The 19,728-nt window shown below is 42.1% G+C and overlaps 1 protein-coding gene across 2 annotated transcripts in view; it reads right to left on the bottom strand.

Annotated features, from left to right (window-relative positions):
* SAMD12 (sterile alpha motif domain containing 12) overlaps nt 1-19,728 on the bottom strand; it is a 361,872-nt gene that overhangs the window by 324,103 nt on the left and 18,041 nt on the right. For both annotated transcript variants that reach the window (XM_033126116.1, XM_033126117.1), the window contains exon 2: nt 1,170-1,348. In XM_033126116.1, the coding sequence (XP_032982007.1) occupies nt 1,170-1,348 (179 nt within the window). The remainder of the gene's footprint in view (nt 1-1,169; nt 1,349-19,728) is intronic.

The following is a 19,728-nucleotide window of genomic DNA, read 5'->3' on the forward strand; positions in this document are numbered from 1 at the left end:
CATACCTCGTTTCATCGTGCTTCGCTTCGCAGATGTTGCTTTTATTTTTTTCCCAACACAATCTGATGGCAAGAGCCTCCACTAGCAAAAAGATTATGACTCACTTCACTGCAGCGGTCTGGAACCAAACCCGGAATATCTCCCAGGTGTGCCTATACTTAATTTTTCCTGAGTGACTGAGACATTTGCTTTCCAAGGCATGCACATACTCATTCCCTCAAACATTTGAAAGGAAATTCCTTTGCAGGGAACGCACAAGGGAGAAACCACATAGCATATGAAGACTGGTTCTCTCCACCCGTAAGGGGGCAAACAAATCGACCACCGTCAACAATGTGTCCCCAGCATGATTGTCTTCAGGGATTTCAGACAAAAACCCGCAGAGTGCCATTTCATTGTGGAAAACCTTTCAAAGAGGTTGTCCTTCTAAGGATCCATGTAGTCTCCATCTCCCAGGCTACCAATGTGTGTTTTGTACCTACATCCAGGATAAAGGCTAAAACAGAACACAGTATCCAACAAAATGGACCAACGATATCTTTCATCACTTAGGGTCCTGTTTACCATTGTCTACCTTACAGAATCGTTACAGAGACACGATAAGGACATCAAGAGTCCTTCACACAGGACCTAGTATATATGGATATATTTAATAAAACATCAGTTATTATCATTAATTAACAGTGTTTGTCAGCCAAAGCCCCTCGAAACTCATGCAACCAACTGGACCTTGTACAACATACTTCTACATGCACCGTATTATTTCATGGGCTCAACCCGATGGGGGAGGGAGCTTTTATAATACCCACTCTATCGATGGAGACTCTAAGGCCTAGAAAGTCACATGACTCTCCCAACATCATCGAATGATGAATCTGAGCCTGGCAAACAAACCTTTCAGCTGTAAGTCCTAAGCGTTCTTCTCTATAGCCCACTCTACACTGTACTCAGAACCTCATGCTATGAGACTGACCATAAATGTGTTTCAATTTCACCCCAAAGGGGATGCAGTAAACATGTTCACTTATTACTAATACCAGAACTCAAGACGCAGTGTTTGTTAAACTGAAGGGACAATGGGAATTAGCGAAGGCACCACCAGTTCTTCTACCACAAAATTTCAAAGCTGCCTCTTCAGAATCTCCTTCATGCATTGGACTATTACCTACCTTAGCGGTCTCTGCTTCTGCCTGCAGTCGCTTGGGGGTTCCTTTCTGGTCAAGCACCTTCTGGAAGCTTTTGTTTTTAATGGATTGAGATTCGACACCTTCACCTTCAATTTGCAATTTAATGCCTTCAGCACGGGCAGGGTGATCAATACCCCGGGGATTGAAACCGCAGTGGAGAGCTAGGAGAGAGGGAGAAAACAGAACTCAGAAAACAAATCACGTGAAGGTGTCCATGGCAGACAGTACTTCACCTGGCCTACGTGGGACGCAGCAAGGCACCTGTGAAGTGAGAGGTGGTGCGCTAACTGTGGGAAGTGATCAGGCAAGGAAGGAGCATCGGAAACCCTGAGCTCTGTGGTCAGAAAGACCTACGTGCACACCCAGAAACCATCGCTTCCAAGTTGTTTGACCTTGAGCAAGTTACAAATCCCCACACTACAGCCAAGAATGCCAAATCAGCCAACTTGGTTACTGCCTCCCACGCATGCAATTATTTCAAGCCCTGCAGTTTAACTTCAATCTCTGCCTCCATCTGGGAAAGTGCTCACTCCGCCCCACCCCTTCTGAACCGTCTCTGTTCTTCGAGCATCCACTCGAGTTCACCCTCTTGCATTCATTCAACAAATATTTATTGGGCACTTACGATATGCCATCCCTAGGTGAGATCCCAGAAACACGGATGCTGGATAGATGACAGATGTCAACTTCAAGGAACTCACGATCCAAGAGAAGAACTAGTGATTTTAAAACAGCGTTATTCCTGCTACGTGGAAGAGAAGGAAAGGGCAGGCTGGAAGGTTCAAGGGAGTTCAGGCGAGTGGCTTCTCAATTTTCATATCTTACTCTCCACATCCTCTAACACAGATATCCCTACACATGAAATCTAGAGCCCACTTTCTGGAGATACTTAAGTCATTCAACAAAAACTTACTGAGCCCCTCCCATGTGCCCAGTATCATTAAAGAAGTAGAAGTGAACATTATGGGGACCACCCATTTTACCTCGATGACCCTCCTGACCACCCAGGGTAGGGGGTGGGGGCTGTGGGTGTGTTCGTGCAAAACACATGTGTTTTGAGGTTTCTGTTAGGAAATTATCTCACCTCCTGGTGACCTCAATCCTTCTAATTCAATTACACTCCCATCTTTACTCCCTTCCCTTTGGCCTCTCCAGGGGATTTAAAGCCAGAACCTTAAGTCCCCTCCCATCTCCCTCAGGATTCCACTTCGCTGATAAATTCCTTTCACCCAACATCTTCAGCTTTCCCTTTTCTCATCATTCTTCCTCTTCAACCCACTTGTGCGATTCTAAAAGTTATTTTCTTCTGCTCTTCATCCAGGTCTGGGTTTCCTTTTCACTTTCCCAGGCTGCTGAACAAATATTTTACTAAACCTGAGAGGTGAGAGAAGTCTCCCCAGAAAAAAGTGGGCTCATGTGTCCGTCCTCTTCTCACTCTCTACTCTCTCCTTAACGGGTACCATCTACTCTCATCACTTTTGATACAATCAACCTGCCAGTGACGCTTACATTTTACCTCCAGCCTAGAAAGTCCTCTCTTAGGAAGTTCAGACATAAATAAAATGGTTATTCAACATCCCAATTTCAGTGTGTCACCAATATCTCAATCTTAACGTGTTCAAAACTGAACCTTGGTTTTTCTATGGAAAAAAAAAAATATTCACCTTGTCCAGGCTCATCCACTTACTCACACAGAAACTCAAGAGTCATCCTTAACATGACTCTCTCCATGATTCACCACATGCCTTTCATCTCTCACCAGATCCAGTATGGTCTACATGCAAAATGCTGCTCAAAGGGATCCACTTTCCTCCACCACCACTGCCATCACCCTCGTCTAAGCTACCCACATCTCTTCCAGATGGTTAACTAGCCCAACCGCTCTCCCTCCTTTCACCCCCAAAATCCCATTAAAAAATGTGCACATCAAATCACGAGAAATTTTGTAGTGGCTTCATTTTGCATCTAGAGTATTCAAAAATCTTTCATGTGGTCCACAAGGCCCTTCGTTAGCTATCCTCCTTTTACCTTTCCAACTTCATGTCCCACCATGTTACCCGTCGTTCACTCCACTTTGACCACACACATCCTCGAACACACCAAATTCTTTCACGCCTCCTGGACTTCGTACATGTTTCTTTGCCCGAAATGTTCTTTCCCATTCTTCACCTAATTCCCACTCATCCTTCATGTTTCAGCTTAAATACCACTTCTTCGGACATGCCTCCTCTTAATCCCCTTCCTCATCCCCACCCCTGGTCCCACTCTATGTTAGAGCACGTGACTGGAACAGTAAGTATTCCACAAATATTGAACGATCTTAAGCAGATGGTACAAAGGTCCACACAGGTGACTTTATACCATTTTATATGGAAACTATCTGTGAATTTCCCTTCTGGCCCCTAAACTTCCTAAAACCAAGGACCAACCCGTTTCATGGTGCATAGTAGGCACTCAACATATATTAGTTCACAGTTCCTCCCTCAGGCTTTGTGCTGGATCTCAAATTATCTTCATGAAAAACTGGGAGACGTAATTATATTCATTTCACAGATAAGGGAAATGAGGCTCAAAGACTTGGAGACACCAAAGTCATACAGGTGTCTGCTGAAGGTTACAAAGATCACATATCATCTGGGATGCAGATGATATCAAGTTTCAGATGTACAAACTCCAAATGGATTAGACAGTAAGAAAATGTATTAACTTTTGGAACAGGAAGCCCAGTAATGGTAAAAGTTTCGAGTTCAACAACGTCATCAAGGACTCTGACACATACATATTTTTTTAATCTCTCCATTGTGCTACCCACAACATCACTGCTGTCCTAAGCCCGGGTTCTCTCGTGGCTCCTAGAGCGACGAGCTTCTGGTTCTAATCTAGCAGTAGAAACACCTTGGGTGACCATAGTTCCTTTTTCTTCGAACTTTCATTTTTTTCTCACTAGACCAAAATGAATTGCATGCCAACTAGTGAACTAAAACCCTGGTAGCAGAGATAGGGTTACCTTTAAATCAGCTGACCTTCCCCAAACTACACTGCTGCTACTCAACAAGGCAGGGGCCAAATGGATACCCGAGAACTAAGCACAAGGCCCAATTCAGGCAGGGGAACCGTGTTTCCCCGAAAATAAGACCGGGTCTTATATGAAGTTTTACTCCAAAAGCCGCATTAGGGCTTAAGTTCAGGGGATGTCATCCTGAAAAATCATGCTAGGGTTTATTTTCCGGTTAGGTCTTATTTTCGGGGAAACACTGTAGAGAGAACAAAACCGATGAGGGCATGAAGCTAATTACTGTTAATCTCAATCAGCTTTCCCAACTGCAAAGAATAGCCCACTTACAATGAATACTCAATTAAACATACTAAAATTGTGATTACCAAAAAAAGGTGTGCTCATGCAGGGAGCTGGGGTATTCACGGAGGACGGATTTAGACATAAAGGAGGAAAAGAAAAAGGCTTTTATCTTTCTCCCTAGCATGAGCCCCAGATGTTCCCTGCCTTAAGATCCACGGTTTAGGAAAACCACTGAGCTGCCGGTTGCTTCCAGTACCATCAGTACCATCGTTCTCCTTCCCCATCACCTCTCCACCAAATCAGACTCGAAGACGTCTTTCTTCCTGGTAGAAAGAGGTTCTGCTCCATCTGCATCCTACTTCCTTCTTTGGGAGGCTAACTCCTACTCAGCCCAAGTGTCAATTCCGACGTCTTCTTCCGAAAGTGTTCGAGGAGTCACTGGGTGCCGGAGCCGAGAACCCCCTGCGATGCTCCCTCTTTGCACAGCAGCCCGGGGCTGCTTCTCCTCAGTGGATTGAGGATGTCTGCCTAACTGACCTGTCTGCCTCGCCTACCACATCTGCAGGCTCCTCGAGGCAGGCTTCATCCCGTATCCACCTCCATGATCACCACGCCCCATGTCCAGAACCTGACACAGAACAGGCATCAAAGAAACATTTGTTCGGAGCGGCCGGATGGCTCAGTTGGTTAGAGCGCCAGCTCTGAACAACAGGGTTGCCGGTTCGATTCCCACATGGGCCAGCAAGCTGTGCCCCCCACAACTAGATTGAAGGACAACGACTTGGAGCTGATGGGCCCTGGAGAAACACACTGTTCCCCAATAAAATTTATTTAAAAAAAAAAAAGAAACATTTGTTCACTGCTGAATGAACCAGCAATCCCCTCTCTATTCACGATCATGTCTTCAATCAAAAGGAAATTTTCTCTACTAGTAACATGCTTAGCATTCAAAATGTAAGGTATCTATAAACACAAGGTAGAATAGAGTGTTTAGACTTTTTACACACATAGCCTTCTTCTTCACACAAATATTTTAATCCTCCATGGCTGTTCCCTCCTCGCCTGAAAACCCAGTAGTTGATTTAGGTTTTGGTGCTTAGGTTGTTTATTTAAAACCATTTCTGACAGGCTTCGTTGTGTTTTCCCTCAAATTTCATGTCCCTAATATTTATAAACCATTTGCAAATGGCCTCTTCCAAGCTCTGACTGCCATTTCTTTGCTCATCGTGTAAAAGGGGCCCCCATTCGCTCTTTTCTGGCAACTTTCCGCTAAAGTCGTTTGCCCAGTTGAATGGACTCAGCTGCTCACAGGTCGGCTTCGAGACCCTCTTCATGTCTCCTGATCTTCCCAACCACGCTTGTGCCTTCTGGATGTCTAGTTATTGGACTGACACTGCAGGCTGCTGGTCATTTTCACCTGAAGTGCTGCCACTGTCACGCTCATGTGAATCCTGCTCACATTGGGTACTTCAAAGTGAAGAGTTGAAAACCAAAACACTCATAAATATTGCTGATCTACATTTAACAGGGACATTTTTTTCACTGCCAGTGCACATTGCAGCACTGTCCTTAGATGCCATTGTGAAGGTACCATCTCTTTCTCACGTGCAAAAATGCACTCCCTCAGAAATTCAAACCCTGGGTATTGCTGACGGGAATACAAAATGGTGCGCCTGCCATGGAAACCTGGACGGTGATGCCTCAAACCCTTAAATACAGGATGACCATTTGGTCCAGCCATTCAACCAGAACATTGGAACTAGGGACTCGAACAGATACGTGGACATCCGTGTTCACGGGAGCATTATTCACAATGGCCAAAATGGCGAAATAACCCGAATGTCCAGTGGTGGATGAGTGGTGCATACATATCATGGAATATTGTTCAGTTTTATAAAGGAGTGAAGTTCTGACACAGCAGGGATGAACCCTGAAGACATTATGCCAAGTGAAATAAGCCAGTCACAAAAGGACAAATACTGGATGATTCCACTTATGAGGTACTGAGAGTAGTCACCTTCATGGAGGGAGAAAGTACAAGAGCGGTTACCAAAGGCTGGAGAGGGGGTGGGGAGTTATTGCTTAATACAGAGTTTCAGGTTGGAAAATGAAAAAGTTCTGGAGACGCAGACTGGTGATGGTGGCCAAACAATGTACTAAATGCCACTGACTCGGACACTTAACAGCGGTTAAAATGATCATTTTATGTTATGTGTATTGTATACTAAAATTTAAAACAACCCTAAAAACCTCCCCACTCTCATTTCATCCCCCTTCTGTCTCCCTAAGTGGAAATAAAAGCTCCAAAGATACTTTCTTTATTCAACGGTTTGAGAGTTTAATCAATAATAGCATTGTGATTTTCAGTTAGAACATGCTTTGTTTTCTTTTCTCCAAAAAAAGGAAGAAGAAGGAGGAAGAAGGAGGAGGAAGGAGGAGGAAGGAGGAGGAAGGAGGAGGAAGGAGGAGGAAGGAGGAGGAAGGAGGAAGCAGGAAGGAGGAAGGAGGAAGGAGGAAGGAGGAAGGAGGAAGGAGGAAGGAGGAAGGAAGAAGGAAGAAGGAAGAAGGAAGAAGGAAGAAGGAAGAAGGAAGAAGGAAGAAGAAGAAGAAGAAGAAGAAGAAGAAGAAGAAGAAGAAGAGTGGCTCAATAGTACCAGATTACTTTAGAATTTTTCCCCGGAAGGACATGTTCTCTGAAACAAGCCCCAGCCTGACGGGTGGAAGAGGTGCTTTAATTGCTGGAAGCAAGCCTGGGCCTTCCTGGACTTGACCTCTGAAGGATCCCATCCTGACGTGACTCGGGGCACAGTAACAGGTTATCCAGAAGAGCCAGGCCTCATTTTTGTCTCCTCCATATGATGCAAGAACAGAAATATGTGCTGGCATTGCTGCATTCATTTGCAAGAATAAGGGGTTCTCATTTGCCAAGAAGTCACCCAGCTTCCTGGTCCTTTCAATCGCCACCCACACCTCCCCTCACTCTCTCTGCAGTGAAGTAAGGGATGGAGCTTCATTCAAGTTGAAGTTTCCTTTATTTTGAGTTTTGCTGTGAACAGAGCCACTGTGCAAACGCTTCTACTGGCCGGGAGGTTGCTCAGGCTCCTGCACCAAGGGTTTCTACCATCACGTAGAAACTGCTTGCAGCTCCTAAGATGCTTTGTGCTTCTGCTTTGACAGAACTCATCTGTATACATAGTATGCTCTCCCCTTGTTTTCATGGGTAACCCTCCAGGAAGTAGTAAATACTTTCTTATTTCCATTATGAGGCTTTAACTGGCTTGGCACCCATTATATCATCCTAAGCAAGGTTGACAATCACCACTTTTCCTTATTAGAAGATACACGTATGTCCTGTGTGTGTGTGAACAACGCGTCACAAACATGTATTAACATGTCTGTCTAATCTGTGACTAGGATCCTCTGAAGCAAGTGACTACATCTTACTAAGCTTTACAAACTAAGCACCCAGTCCAGTAACTCACCTACAGCAGGTTCTCACTGTTTACAGGACGAGCAGAGATACAATGCAAAGATCCTGATTTAATCCTAGTCACTGCCATTCCTCTCTTATGAGTAACTCACATCGCTATTTTTCAAAAGAGCAAATAAAAGTCGCTTCCAACCTAATTGTGTAATTTGCCCAAACTATGTGAAGTCACAGAACCACAGCGCTGGCCTGAAACTGATTTATGTGACTGCCTTCTGCAGAGCAGAGACAATCTGTGTGCCTGCAAACACTAAACAGTTGTACATATTTGGCACCCACTAAGTGTCACTAAATGAAGGAATGACCTTAGAAACAAATATAGCCCAATCCCATCATTAGCTATTAGAATTGAGATGCACTGCTTACAACTTCATGTATACACCTTGCTTCTACCTAGAGAGAAAGTTCACGGAGTTTCATACCTTTTTCATAGATACACATAACACTCTACCTATCAGTTTAATTACTGGAGCTGACTTAAACTCTATTTTGGATTCAAACGCCAATGAGAAGAGAGGGGAAGAAATAACGTGGAAGACTAAGGGTTGGATCCCCCCAAAAAAGCACACTCTGTCGTCCATACGAGTTTGCCAGATGGCAGCCCTGACGACTGTTGTGTGGCTTCTAGAGCTGGGCCAGCCAGAGGTTCAGACCACGTGCATCTGTGTCAGGACACTGCCTCTTCCAAGCCACATGAAGGACCCTCACTCTGGCTCGCGTGTCTACATAATGTCATCTTTGTAAGACAGTGCTTATAAGGGAATCTCATTCCCCAAAGGTTACTTATGTGTCATCACCGAATCAACTATTCACCCTTCCTAGCCATAAAAACTGGATTAGACAATCTAAATACAGCAGAAATTAAAACAATGCTTAACTTATATATTTCAACATCAGTAGAGTGGGAGAAAGCTTGGGCAATCTCTAAGGCACACAAACATGAACTCTTCATTCAAGAATTTAATACTAAGATAGTGATATTTAGAGGTTCTATGAAGATTTAGACAAAAAGATTGAGGTGTCAGATTGAGAGAGAGAAGTCAGATTGAAGTCACTACACAGGTGACTTCAAAACATTTCTAACCGTGACACTTTAAGAAACAGATTTCGTATTGTGAGCTGGTGCCCAAACACATCTATATCTATGTATATAAATTAGAGATTTTATGAAGCAATACTTTCCTTTACTATAGGTGATGTACTCTGATTTTTCTTACGTCCTTTATTTTTTAAGATAAAGTAATGTCTCTTAGATGCTTCTAAGAAGATGGAATAGACATACTTTTCTGAATGCATCGCACTAAGGAAAAATAAAAACCCTGGACATTACATACAAGGCAAAAATAAGATGGCTTTGAAAGGGATAGAGAAGGCAGACATTTAGGGACCTTGGAAGTCAAAGAATGATAAGGTGGCGAGTTCCTTGGGCTTTCTTTTTGCCTCATATATTCCATACATGGAGCTGAAAAAGCCAACAATCTAGAAATGTCACAGGACACAGACAAAAAATATGACAACAAAAGCCTGCTCTTTCTAGCCAAAGGAAAGGGGCATGAAAGGGGCAGTCTAGCAAGACAGAATAGACAATAACTGCTCTGCTCAAATATCACAGAAAAAATGTGACTCAACCACTCAGCAGAAGCTGAGTGGAGAGCCTAGCCTTCTACTCTCTGTAGGCTGTAATACTGTAATCCCCGAAAATAAGACCTAGCCGGACCATCAGCTCTAATGCGTCTTTTGGAGCAAAAGTTAATATAAGACCCGGTATAATATAATATAATATAATATAATATAATATAATATAATATAATACCAGTCTTATATTAATTTTTGCTCCAAAAGATATATTAGAGCTGATTGTGGGCTCGGTCTTATTTTCGGGGAAACAGGGTAAGGTGCCATGAAACTCCCAAGGGGGTGGTGTCACAAAAGGCAGAGTAAGGAACCTCTCGTCTCTGTCATCTGGTAATGAGGCCACCTTCTCACCCCCACAGTGTCAATTGAGATAATATGTGGAGGTTGTACCTCCTCCCCCACCAGACAATAGAAGACAGCCCCTCCTTCCTGGGGTGGTGTCAGGGGAAGCCTGGTGAAGTTAGGACTTTCTCCATCACGCAGGGATAACGAAGAGGCTCCACTTCCCAGGTACAAACTGAGGCAGAGTAAGGAACCTGGATGGCTAACTCCACTGGGTCGGAATGATGTTGAAGAAAACCAGCTAAAACCGAAGATTTAAGTAAGATCCAGAGACTCATAACATAAAATGAAAATATCTAAGTTTTAATCAACAATCACTCATAACCAAGAACCAGGAGGATCTCAAAGTGAATGAGAAAAAGATAAGAAATGCCAACATCAAGATGACAGAGGTCAGAATTATCTGACAAAGATTTTAAAACAGCCATGATAAAAAATGCTTCATGAGTCATTATACCACACACACACACACACACACACACACACACACACACACACACACACGAAAAGCTTCAGCCAAGAAATAGAAAGTCACCCCAAAAAATGGAAGACAAAGAAGAACCAAATGGAAATGTTAGAACTGAAAAATATAGTAACTGAAAATAACTGAAACTAACAGCTCATTGGATGGGCTCAACAGCAGAATTAATAGAAAGGGCAAATGAAACTTTCCTGGAAATGGAAACATTTTACATCTGGCTTTGGTTACACAATACTATCAAGTATCAAAACTCAGTGAACTGAACACTGAAGATATGTGCTTTCTGTTGTATATAAAATATCAAAAACTGTAACAAAAACAATACACATACTAGATATGCTTTAATTATTTTTAGACAAGTTTACAAGTGATTTTTGAATTATTTGTTTTCATCCATACCTCTGTCCCCCACCCAACAGAAAGCTACACAGCAATTCAAGTTCAAGCTCAACCACTTTCTTGCTGTATATATTTAAGCATGGGCAAGTTATATCACCTCTTTTCTGTAAAATGGAAATACTAATATTATATTATTCACCCTCATGTTGTTATTGTGTTGATAAAGTGAGATAACACATCTAGAAGACGCCAATACCACGTGTCCAACCTTCTATTTTTATCCTATTGCCCTCCTCCATCACAATGGAAGAACAGTTGGCATTAATTTTAACAGTTTTTAAAAATAGTAGCCATGTAATTTTTAAAAACATAGTACACACTTGAAAAGTGGCAAGTGGCAATCCTAAGTGAGAAGTGCAAGCGAAAGTGAAATTCAGTAAAATAAATAAATACACAAATACTTAATAAATAAAGCCACAGGAATAAAGAACAGGGTTTCAAATATATGTGCAACCTTGGTGAGAATTGACGAATGAGATTAAAAATAAAGATAAAAGCAAATACTTGCACCCTTATAACATACTTCCAACTGACTGCACTCTCTGTCAAACCAAAGTAATGAAAAAAAAAAGTGACTAATTGTTTAAAAATTCTTTATCTACCCCAACCCGGTATTTCAGGAAAAGAGGAAGAAGCACAGAATTAACATACATGGAGGACTTTTCATCCTCTATCACTAAGGTATTAGATATTAGAAGGAGGGAATCAGATATTAGGAAGGAAAGACTTAAAGATCTAAGCAAGTTGTTTAAGTCAACATGAAAAATAACAAAGGGGAAATGAAAACAAGAAATCTTTCACATCACATTCTATGTTCTTCCCACCACACCATGCTACTCTAGGAATAAGATTTCTTTTTCTCCACATCTTACTGTTTAGTGAGTAAAAACATGGGCTTTGGAATTAACAAATCTGGCTCTACTGCTCACTAGCTGTGTGGCCTTGGGCAAGTTACTTAGTTTTGGATAGGATCGCCTGACCTATAAAATTGGAATAATCATAAGTGTTTAATAAAACTTTAGAAGAGTTCAATGAAAATGTATTTAAAGTGCCTAGTCAATGCCTGGCACCTAGTAAGTGCTCAGCAAATGGTAACCATTGCTATATCTATTTCTTCCTTTGTTGTTGTTAATATCATCTTACTGATATTGATTTCTTCAAAAGCAAATACCCTGACCCTAGGTGTACACATCTGCATGCACATGCAATTTCCATAAAAAAAAGAGAAAGGTGACTGGTCAGTGTGGTTAGGGAACGTGGAGGGGGATCAAAGGTCAGATAAAGGCTTCTGAGAAGAAAAAGAGAAGCTTAAAATTCTCTTGAAAGGGTTATCCTGTCAACTAAGGAAAAGGAAGAATATTTCAGGCAGAAACATAAGTATCTGTCAAGTCACAGAAATGTGAAAAGGGCTTGATAGGTTCTGGTTTGACTTGATGGATTGTCCCTTCACGCACGTGTGTGTGTGTGTGTGTGTGTGTGTGTGTGTCTCTCAAAGGAGCTCATCACAGATGGCAATTTTGATCGTTCCCTCTCTCTATTCATATTAACTCTCAGACTAAAGGAACACTCGAGTTTAACAAGCCCCATTCCTTCTGTCACTTGATCTTCACAAATGTATATATGATATGTATGTGTATACGTATTTGTGTGTATGTGTGTATATACATACATATAAATCAAAGATCATAGTACCTAAAAGAGCTGTAATGATGGAGGAAACAGACAGATTTAATTTATGGACTGAAAGTAGCTCCAAGGTCAATGGGGCCATTGATAAGGAATCTTGCTAAAGATTCCTTAGTAAGAAAAACAACGCTCCTTTTCAAATTTCCAAAATGTTCTAAGGAAACGGATAAGATGCCATAAAGTTGGCATCACAAATTGCATGTCAGGACTCCTCAATGCACCTGGCTTAAGCCTTTGAAGCCACACCATCCAGCATAGGATCCAATAGCTGCATGCAGCCATTTTAATTTAAATTCATTATATATCAATACAATTGGAAGTTTAGTTCCTCAGTTGCACCAGCCACATTTCAATTGCTCAACAGCCACACAGGGCTGTGGCTACCATGCTGACACTGAAGACGATTGGACAGTTCCATCTTCACAGAAAGTTCTACTGGATAGCACACATTTGAAAAATCAGTGTCTTTCTTTCTTCCCAATAAATGTTACTAGAAAAAGGGCTGAGAAAACAAGAATTTGATGTCAGAAATTTTCTTTTTCTATATTTGTTTAATTGTTTTTGGTGCGCTGAATGGTCATATCTACATTTTAGGGATAAAAAAATAAGCATAATGCCATAACCACTGATTTTTTATAAAAATGAACAGCCTTTGTAACCTGTCTAGCTCTGACTTTCCTGTACATTTCAGATATGCTTTTATAAAGGTAAGTGCCTTCCTGTTTAGTTGTTTTCGACAACTGTCAGATCTTTGAAGAATCTATCCCCCAACCTGGTTGCTTCTGTGTCACAAATCAGCGTTTTTTTTGTTGTTGTTGATTTTTTTTTGTTATAAGCTTTTAGAGACTCAAGATTACGTCTGAGGGAAATAGAGATAAATTGAGAATCAGAGATAGATCAGCTCTGGCAAAGCTCAGTCCACTAAAATAGTGGCTCCCAGATGTCTGCCCAGGAAGGAGAGAGATGTGTGATGAAAATTTCCATGGTCCTCAGCAAAAGGAAAAACACAGATAGCCTGGTGAGTTTTTCATTGGTCAAATGTTTTCCGTATAAAAGGCCTGTTCTTTATTTTGATATTGTCTCCCCTGCATTTTTTGGTATTAACTGCCTATTTTTTATCAAATTAGATAAGAGGTATAAGTGTGCAGGTGTATCTGTGCACAAGGGTTTTAATGCTAGCAAAATAAAAGTTATAGAAACTGTGAGCGTCCCCATTTTCAAAAAATTATTTGTCTACGAAATCTAAAGGTTTGAATACTCCTATGCTACTGACCCAAAATAAGCAGGCCAATAATTATTTGCAGATGACACGGAGGTAAGAGGGTGGAAATGGGAGCTACAGAGAAAGTCATGATGCGAGGCTCCAAAACCTGAGAAAGGAAATAATTACTTCCAAGCCAAGGGGGAAAAAAAAAATCAGGCAAGACTTCAAAGGAATGTGGTATTTCAGATAGGTTTTGAAGACGAGGTCAGGTGTATACTCCTGGAATATTTACAAGGAAGAGCAAGTCATTTGGAATTTGGACTCTAAAGTACATGAAAAAAAAAAGTCCTGTCCTGGATATGAGAGAAAGATGGTCTGGGCGCAGAACACAACCAGTGTGTGGGGACTGGCGTATTAGGATAAGAAGTCTGGAATTTTTTCCACTGAACAGTTGGGAAGCGACTAAGTGTTTCAAGCCGGGAGAAACGTAGCCAATGTCGTGTCTTAGTAATACAGATGAATAAACACATATGACAATATTCACCTGTTGATCTGTGAGCATCCCTCAAGAGTCAGTTTAAGTCTCGTTAAAACCTTCTCCCCTCGGATTACACAGACCTAGGTTCCTTCATCTGAACTCCCAAAGCATTTACCTGCGTGACGCGGGGCAGCACATGACCACTTTATCACGTCGCCACCACACAATTAGGCATCTGATAAATCATGTTCTTATAGTTCATGTTCAACATCACTCCCTGTCGCCCTTGAAATACGGGGCCCCTAATAGGGGCTAATTAATGACAGCGGGTGCAAGCCCACCCCTAGCCCATGCTCTTCTGCTCCCACCCATGCAGCTCAGCACTGGTGGGCGGGCACACCTCCTACTGACATCTGATTCACACACATGCACATGGCCTAAGAGGGAAAGGAAGAAAACCACAAGCAAATGGAAGGCAGAGAGCGTGATGACGTATTTGAGAAAGGACTTACATTCCTACTTAGCTTTTCAAATCAGACGATGCTTCTAAAACAGTTCACCAGTGTCCTCACTGTTCTAGATCTTGGCTGGTATACAGAAACAAAAACAGCTCTGAAGAATACACTCTGAAAGATGAGCAATTCATTGTATGGTGTTATAAATTATTTCTAAAGATGCTTCTAGTCAGTCCCCAATCTGACAGCCATTAAAACATGTACACGTCAACTGCTGCAATCTAAATCTCTCCTTAAGATTAGAGAAAAGGGGGACAAAGTCAAGTAGATAAAGCTCAGATCAGAGAAAGTGTATCAGTCCAACCGTTTGCCTCCTTGGCTGACATCAAAAGCCATGAGGAAGATGGTACCACTCTAGTGTGTTTCCAAATTTCAGCGGAATCCTCAAGCTTTGCCCGGTGCTCCATCTTCAGCCAGCCTACTTGCTCCTCCCATAGGCCTATTAACACGCTCACGTCTTGCCCCAGATAACAACTGTGTTCCCCAACTGTGTTGTTCAGTTAACAACTACTCCCTCCTTTTTCCCTTCCCTACAGGAAGACTGTTAAAGTGCATTGTTGTTTACAGTTTAGACAGACCCGTACGGACACTATTCTCAGCACTTCACATGTTAGGGTGGATCAAATTGCTGTTTGAAAAACATTCACTCCCTTCCCCTTGGAACACCGTGTGTGTCCCTCCCTATACAATGACTTGGGCTTTGGCCATGTACGTTCACTTGACCAATGGATGCGAGTGGACGAGATGTGAGCAGAGGAGCTCAACATGCCCATGCAGTTTGGTTTGGTCTCTCCTGCACTTGTGACGACCAGGGAAAGAGTATGCCCAGGGGCTGCTGCGCCTTCAGCCTGGAGCCCAGAGTGAGATACACAGAGCAGGAACAACCCCAACCTAAAGTCTAGCACCAGAGGGATGGAGAGAACTGGAGAGGGTGGCAGGTTCCAGACCCACAGAAGCCTGCAAGCCACAGCAGGCTTTTGTTCGTTATCCTAAGGCCAGTGGGGGACCTTTCGGGTGCAACTTCTAGGGGAAGTCTTCCCCATTCCATCCAGATGCTGTTTGGGGTCTCTCTCGATCCTTCTGAGCCTCAGCTGTCTATTACAGAACCCTTATTACAACGTGAAGACTTTTCATGTATGTGATGACCATCGATGCTGACGCGTCTCCTTATAATGTTTACGCTAATTCAGGCTAAAGACAATGGTGACTAAGCTCCAGTCATGTCCATGAGAATTTAGAGGAACAGATGTTGGAATTGATGGGTCCTCCCCCTTGGAAAACATGGCTTCAACACTACAGAGACCGGATAAGAGAAGGGCATCCAAAACTAGGGGAGCGATCCACAATATCCATGCCTACCTCAGAGCAGATCCTGAATTCCTGCACTGAGGGTGGTAAAACTGAATCTGGGAAGCAGCTGGCATGAGAGGAGGTGGCTCTGCCAGCGGAGCCTAAAATAGACCAGAAAGTAGCAGGCCTTTCATCAGCCATAAACCTTCTGCTCCCATGTGCACGGCTGACTCCTTGCTATTCGAATCTCCACTTAAACATCTCCTCAGTGAGGAAATAACTGATCATATAATCTAAGTAGTTTTCCGGGCAAACATCCCCCCCGCCCCCCATCATTGTGTTTCAACGCTCTACGTGGTACTTGATACTCTGACACTCGATGGCATACGTGTGTATGGTCTGTCTCCTCCAACAAAAAGTTTTAAGCTACGAGAGGGAGGGGCTTCACTGGTGTCATTCCTTGTTATAACCCTCGCACACTGCCTACACCCGGGCAGCGAGCGGGAAATAACTGGTACGTGAATAAACCAAGAATGGGATGCCCTCTTATACACATCCCTCTCTCTGGTATTTGTTTTCCCATGCAAGGCGGCTTCAGATGTGCCTGTTTAACATGGATCTTCCAAGTGCTATCGATATATGCAAGGTTTAATGGGTGTGCCTAGATCTTTCTGGGTATAAGAACCCTAGCTTTCATCAGAGGACCAAAGCATCCATATCTATTATGGACCAAATTGTGCCCCCCCCCCCCCCCCCACAAATTCGTATGTCGAAGTCTTACCACTCAGTGTGACTATCTTTTGGAGACAGGGCCTTTAAAATGAAGTTAAATGAGGCCAGCAGGGTGGGCCCAAATCCAGTATGACTTGGTGTCCTTATGAAAAGAGGAAGAGGCAGCAGGGATGTGTATACACAGCAAAAAGGCAATCTGCAAGTATAGGAGAGGGGTCTCAAGAGAACCCAAACCTGCCAACACCTTGATCTTGAGCTTTTAGCCTCCAGAAGAGTGAAATGTCTATTGTTTAAATCATCCGGTCAGTGGTATTTTGTGATGGCAGCCCTAGGAATCTAATCCAGTATCTCTGTAAAGTGAAGAACCACTAATAAGAAACTACCCTTTATTTGAGCACCTAATAAGGCTGTATTCCTTCCATACGTCACCTCATTTATTCCTCCCAACAATCCTGCTGGGTGAAGAGGACTGTTCCCATTTCACAGAACCAGTAAATAAAGTCAAGACCCAAGCCCAGTCAATAGTTCATCTTGACTGCACATTAGAATCCTTTGAAGAACTTGTAAAGCCACTCATCCCTGGCCAACTAGGAGAGATACCAAGTTAACTGAACCCCAAAGAGCCCCGGCATAAAGTACTTCTAATGATTAGCAGGAATTAAGAACCACTGAATATGGCAACCACAATTCCAGAAGCTTGTGATATGTTGACTGCTGGCCTCCCAGGTACTGATGGCAAGTACTACTGCATCTGTCAAAGGGCTCCTGCTATGATATACTCAGTGAATCTTGGTTATTTTGTGCCAGTTTACACTTCCATTTACCCTGTTTCCATAACAGCCCAATATCTGCTTGGGGATAATGCCCCTTTCCCGTCTTTATGGTTCAGGTAGGATCTCACCCCAACTCCAAGGTTTAAGTATGTGAACTAGCCCTAAGCCAATCAGCACATTCTGTTATCTGTGATCACATGACCTATGCTGTCCAATTAGAGCGATTTCTTCACTGCATGAGAATTACTGGAAATAGACTGTTCTCTTTCCTGCCAGGTATCGCCACAGAAAGATATGAAGTAGAAAATGCTATAGCAGTCCTTGCAAGGTGAACACCTGTGTGAATAAGGCTAACACAGCACAAGGGGAGCCTACAGAAAGAAATGGAATCCAGGTGACAATTAGAAACTGGATTAAACCTTTCTCCAGGATAGATCAATACCTAGGTTTCTCAACTAGGTGAGCTAACATGGAGTCTCTTTGTACTTAAGCCTGGTTGAGTGGGGTTGGGTTTTCTGAGACTTGTAATTCATATAGCATCTGTCATATCAAAAAAATGTGTCATATGCAAACCATACAGTATCACAACTAACCAACTCGGCCACTGCAGTGCAAAAGCATCAATAAACAATACAGAGCTGTGCTCCAATAAGTCTAAGAAAAGAGGTGGTTGGTTGTCAGCCCCCGATTTAGATAGTAACATGGGTCAAAGTTGGTCATTGACTGGATGTGAGGGAGGAGGGAAACAAAGAGTCAAGGTAGCTGCTAGGCGTTTCGATCTTTCATGTTCTCGGTGTTTGGTCCCAGAATCATAAATTCATTGAGTCAATTGAATGTCAGAGCGGGGTAGAAACTCATTAAAATTATATGGCTCAACAGCCTCGTTTTATTGGCGATGACATGAAGGCAGGTGCCTCTGAGGTGGTGACTAGTTAGCAGTACAAACAGGACCAGAATTTCTAATTCGAGGGTCAGCAGTGTCTCTATTGCACTTACGCTCCTCTCTTCTCTGCCTCTAGATAAAAAGATTTTTCTCTGTCTGTGTGGAAACCACCATGTTACATGTAATAATAATTACTGTGTATTTAATAAATATGACTAGACATCGATCATGTGTCCAGGGGCTACTGAGAGACTGCCGCCCGTCTCAGGTAACTTAAAGTCTTACTGTTATTATACACAATTCCCCAAGCCATTTTTGTGTTTCTATTTTTTTTTTTTTAAGATCTGATATTTTGTAAAGTGGTTGTGAAACATACATCATAATTCTTTTTGCTCTAAGGATTATTCACTTTCTAATCTGAACAATGGTTTATGTTAAAAGCATACAGAGAATTTATTCAAGCCGAAAACTAAGGCACTGCTTATTCAGCCTCATGACAACAAAAGAATAAATTAAAGACAAGCATTACCAGAACATAACCACAGTCAACTCCAATTGAAGACCAAAAATATCTGACTAAAAGGCAAGCAAAATGCCTTATGACTGTTAGGCAAAACCAAAAACCATACACAGAGAGAAAGGCTAGAAGATGCCAAATACTAATAGTAGCTGTTTGGTGAAGGTCGGTCCATGCAAAAATTCTTTCTTTCTACTTTCCAAAGAATGGATATATATGTGTGCGTGTGTGTGTGTGTATATATAGATATATATGTGTGTATATATATATATATATATATATATGTATGTATATATAGTGCATATAATTATAACTATTTTAAAAGGCTAATTTAAAAGGTAGGAAAATGTTTCTAAGTTGCATTTTTTTTAATTCTTGAATTTTGAATAGTATTTTGTTTTTCAAATACATTATGTAAAATTTATTCACAGAATGTATTAACAGAATACATTAAATTATGTAAAAAAATTTAAAAACCTTCAGGTTTACAACAAACTATGCTTGCAGGTCTAAACAGCTGATATAGCTTTATAACTGGATAAATTATTTTTCTCTTTATGCCTAGTGAATGAGTCTTGTTTGAGTATTTGCAGATATGATGCCCTCCTCACTATTACCCTATTTTACAGAACAGCTCCCTTTTTCTCTCATCTCCTGACAAATAAATCCAACCTGGTTGGCTGACTATCATACGTTCAAGTTTTTGTGGACAATTATCTTTAAGCGTGGTTGCCTTATTCTCATCGGAAGAGAATTTGTAGTGCTGTGGTCTTGCTCTCCTCCTGCTTCTTACCGGGAATCTTGACCCCACTGATCCCACC

Source organism: Rhinolophus ferrumequinum, chromosome 14 (genome assembly GCF_004115265.2).
Source record: "Rhinolophus ferrumequinum isolate MPI-CBG mRhiFer1 chromosome 14, mRhiFer1_v1.p, whole genome shotgun sequence".
NCBI lineage: Eukaryota > Metazoa > Chordata > Mammalia > Chiroptera > Rhinolophidae > Rhinolophus > Rhinolophus ferrumequinum.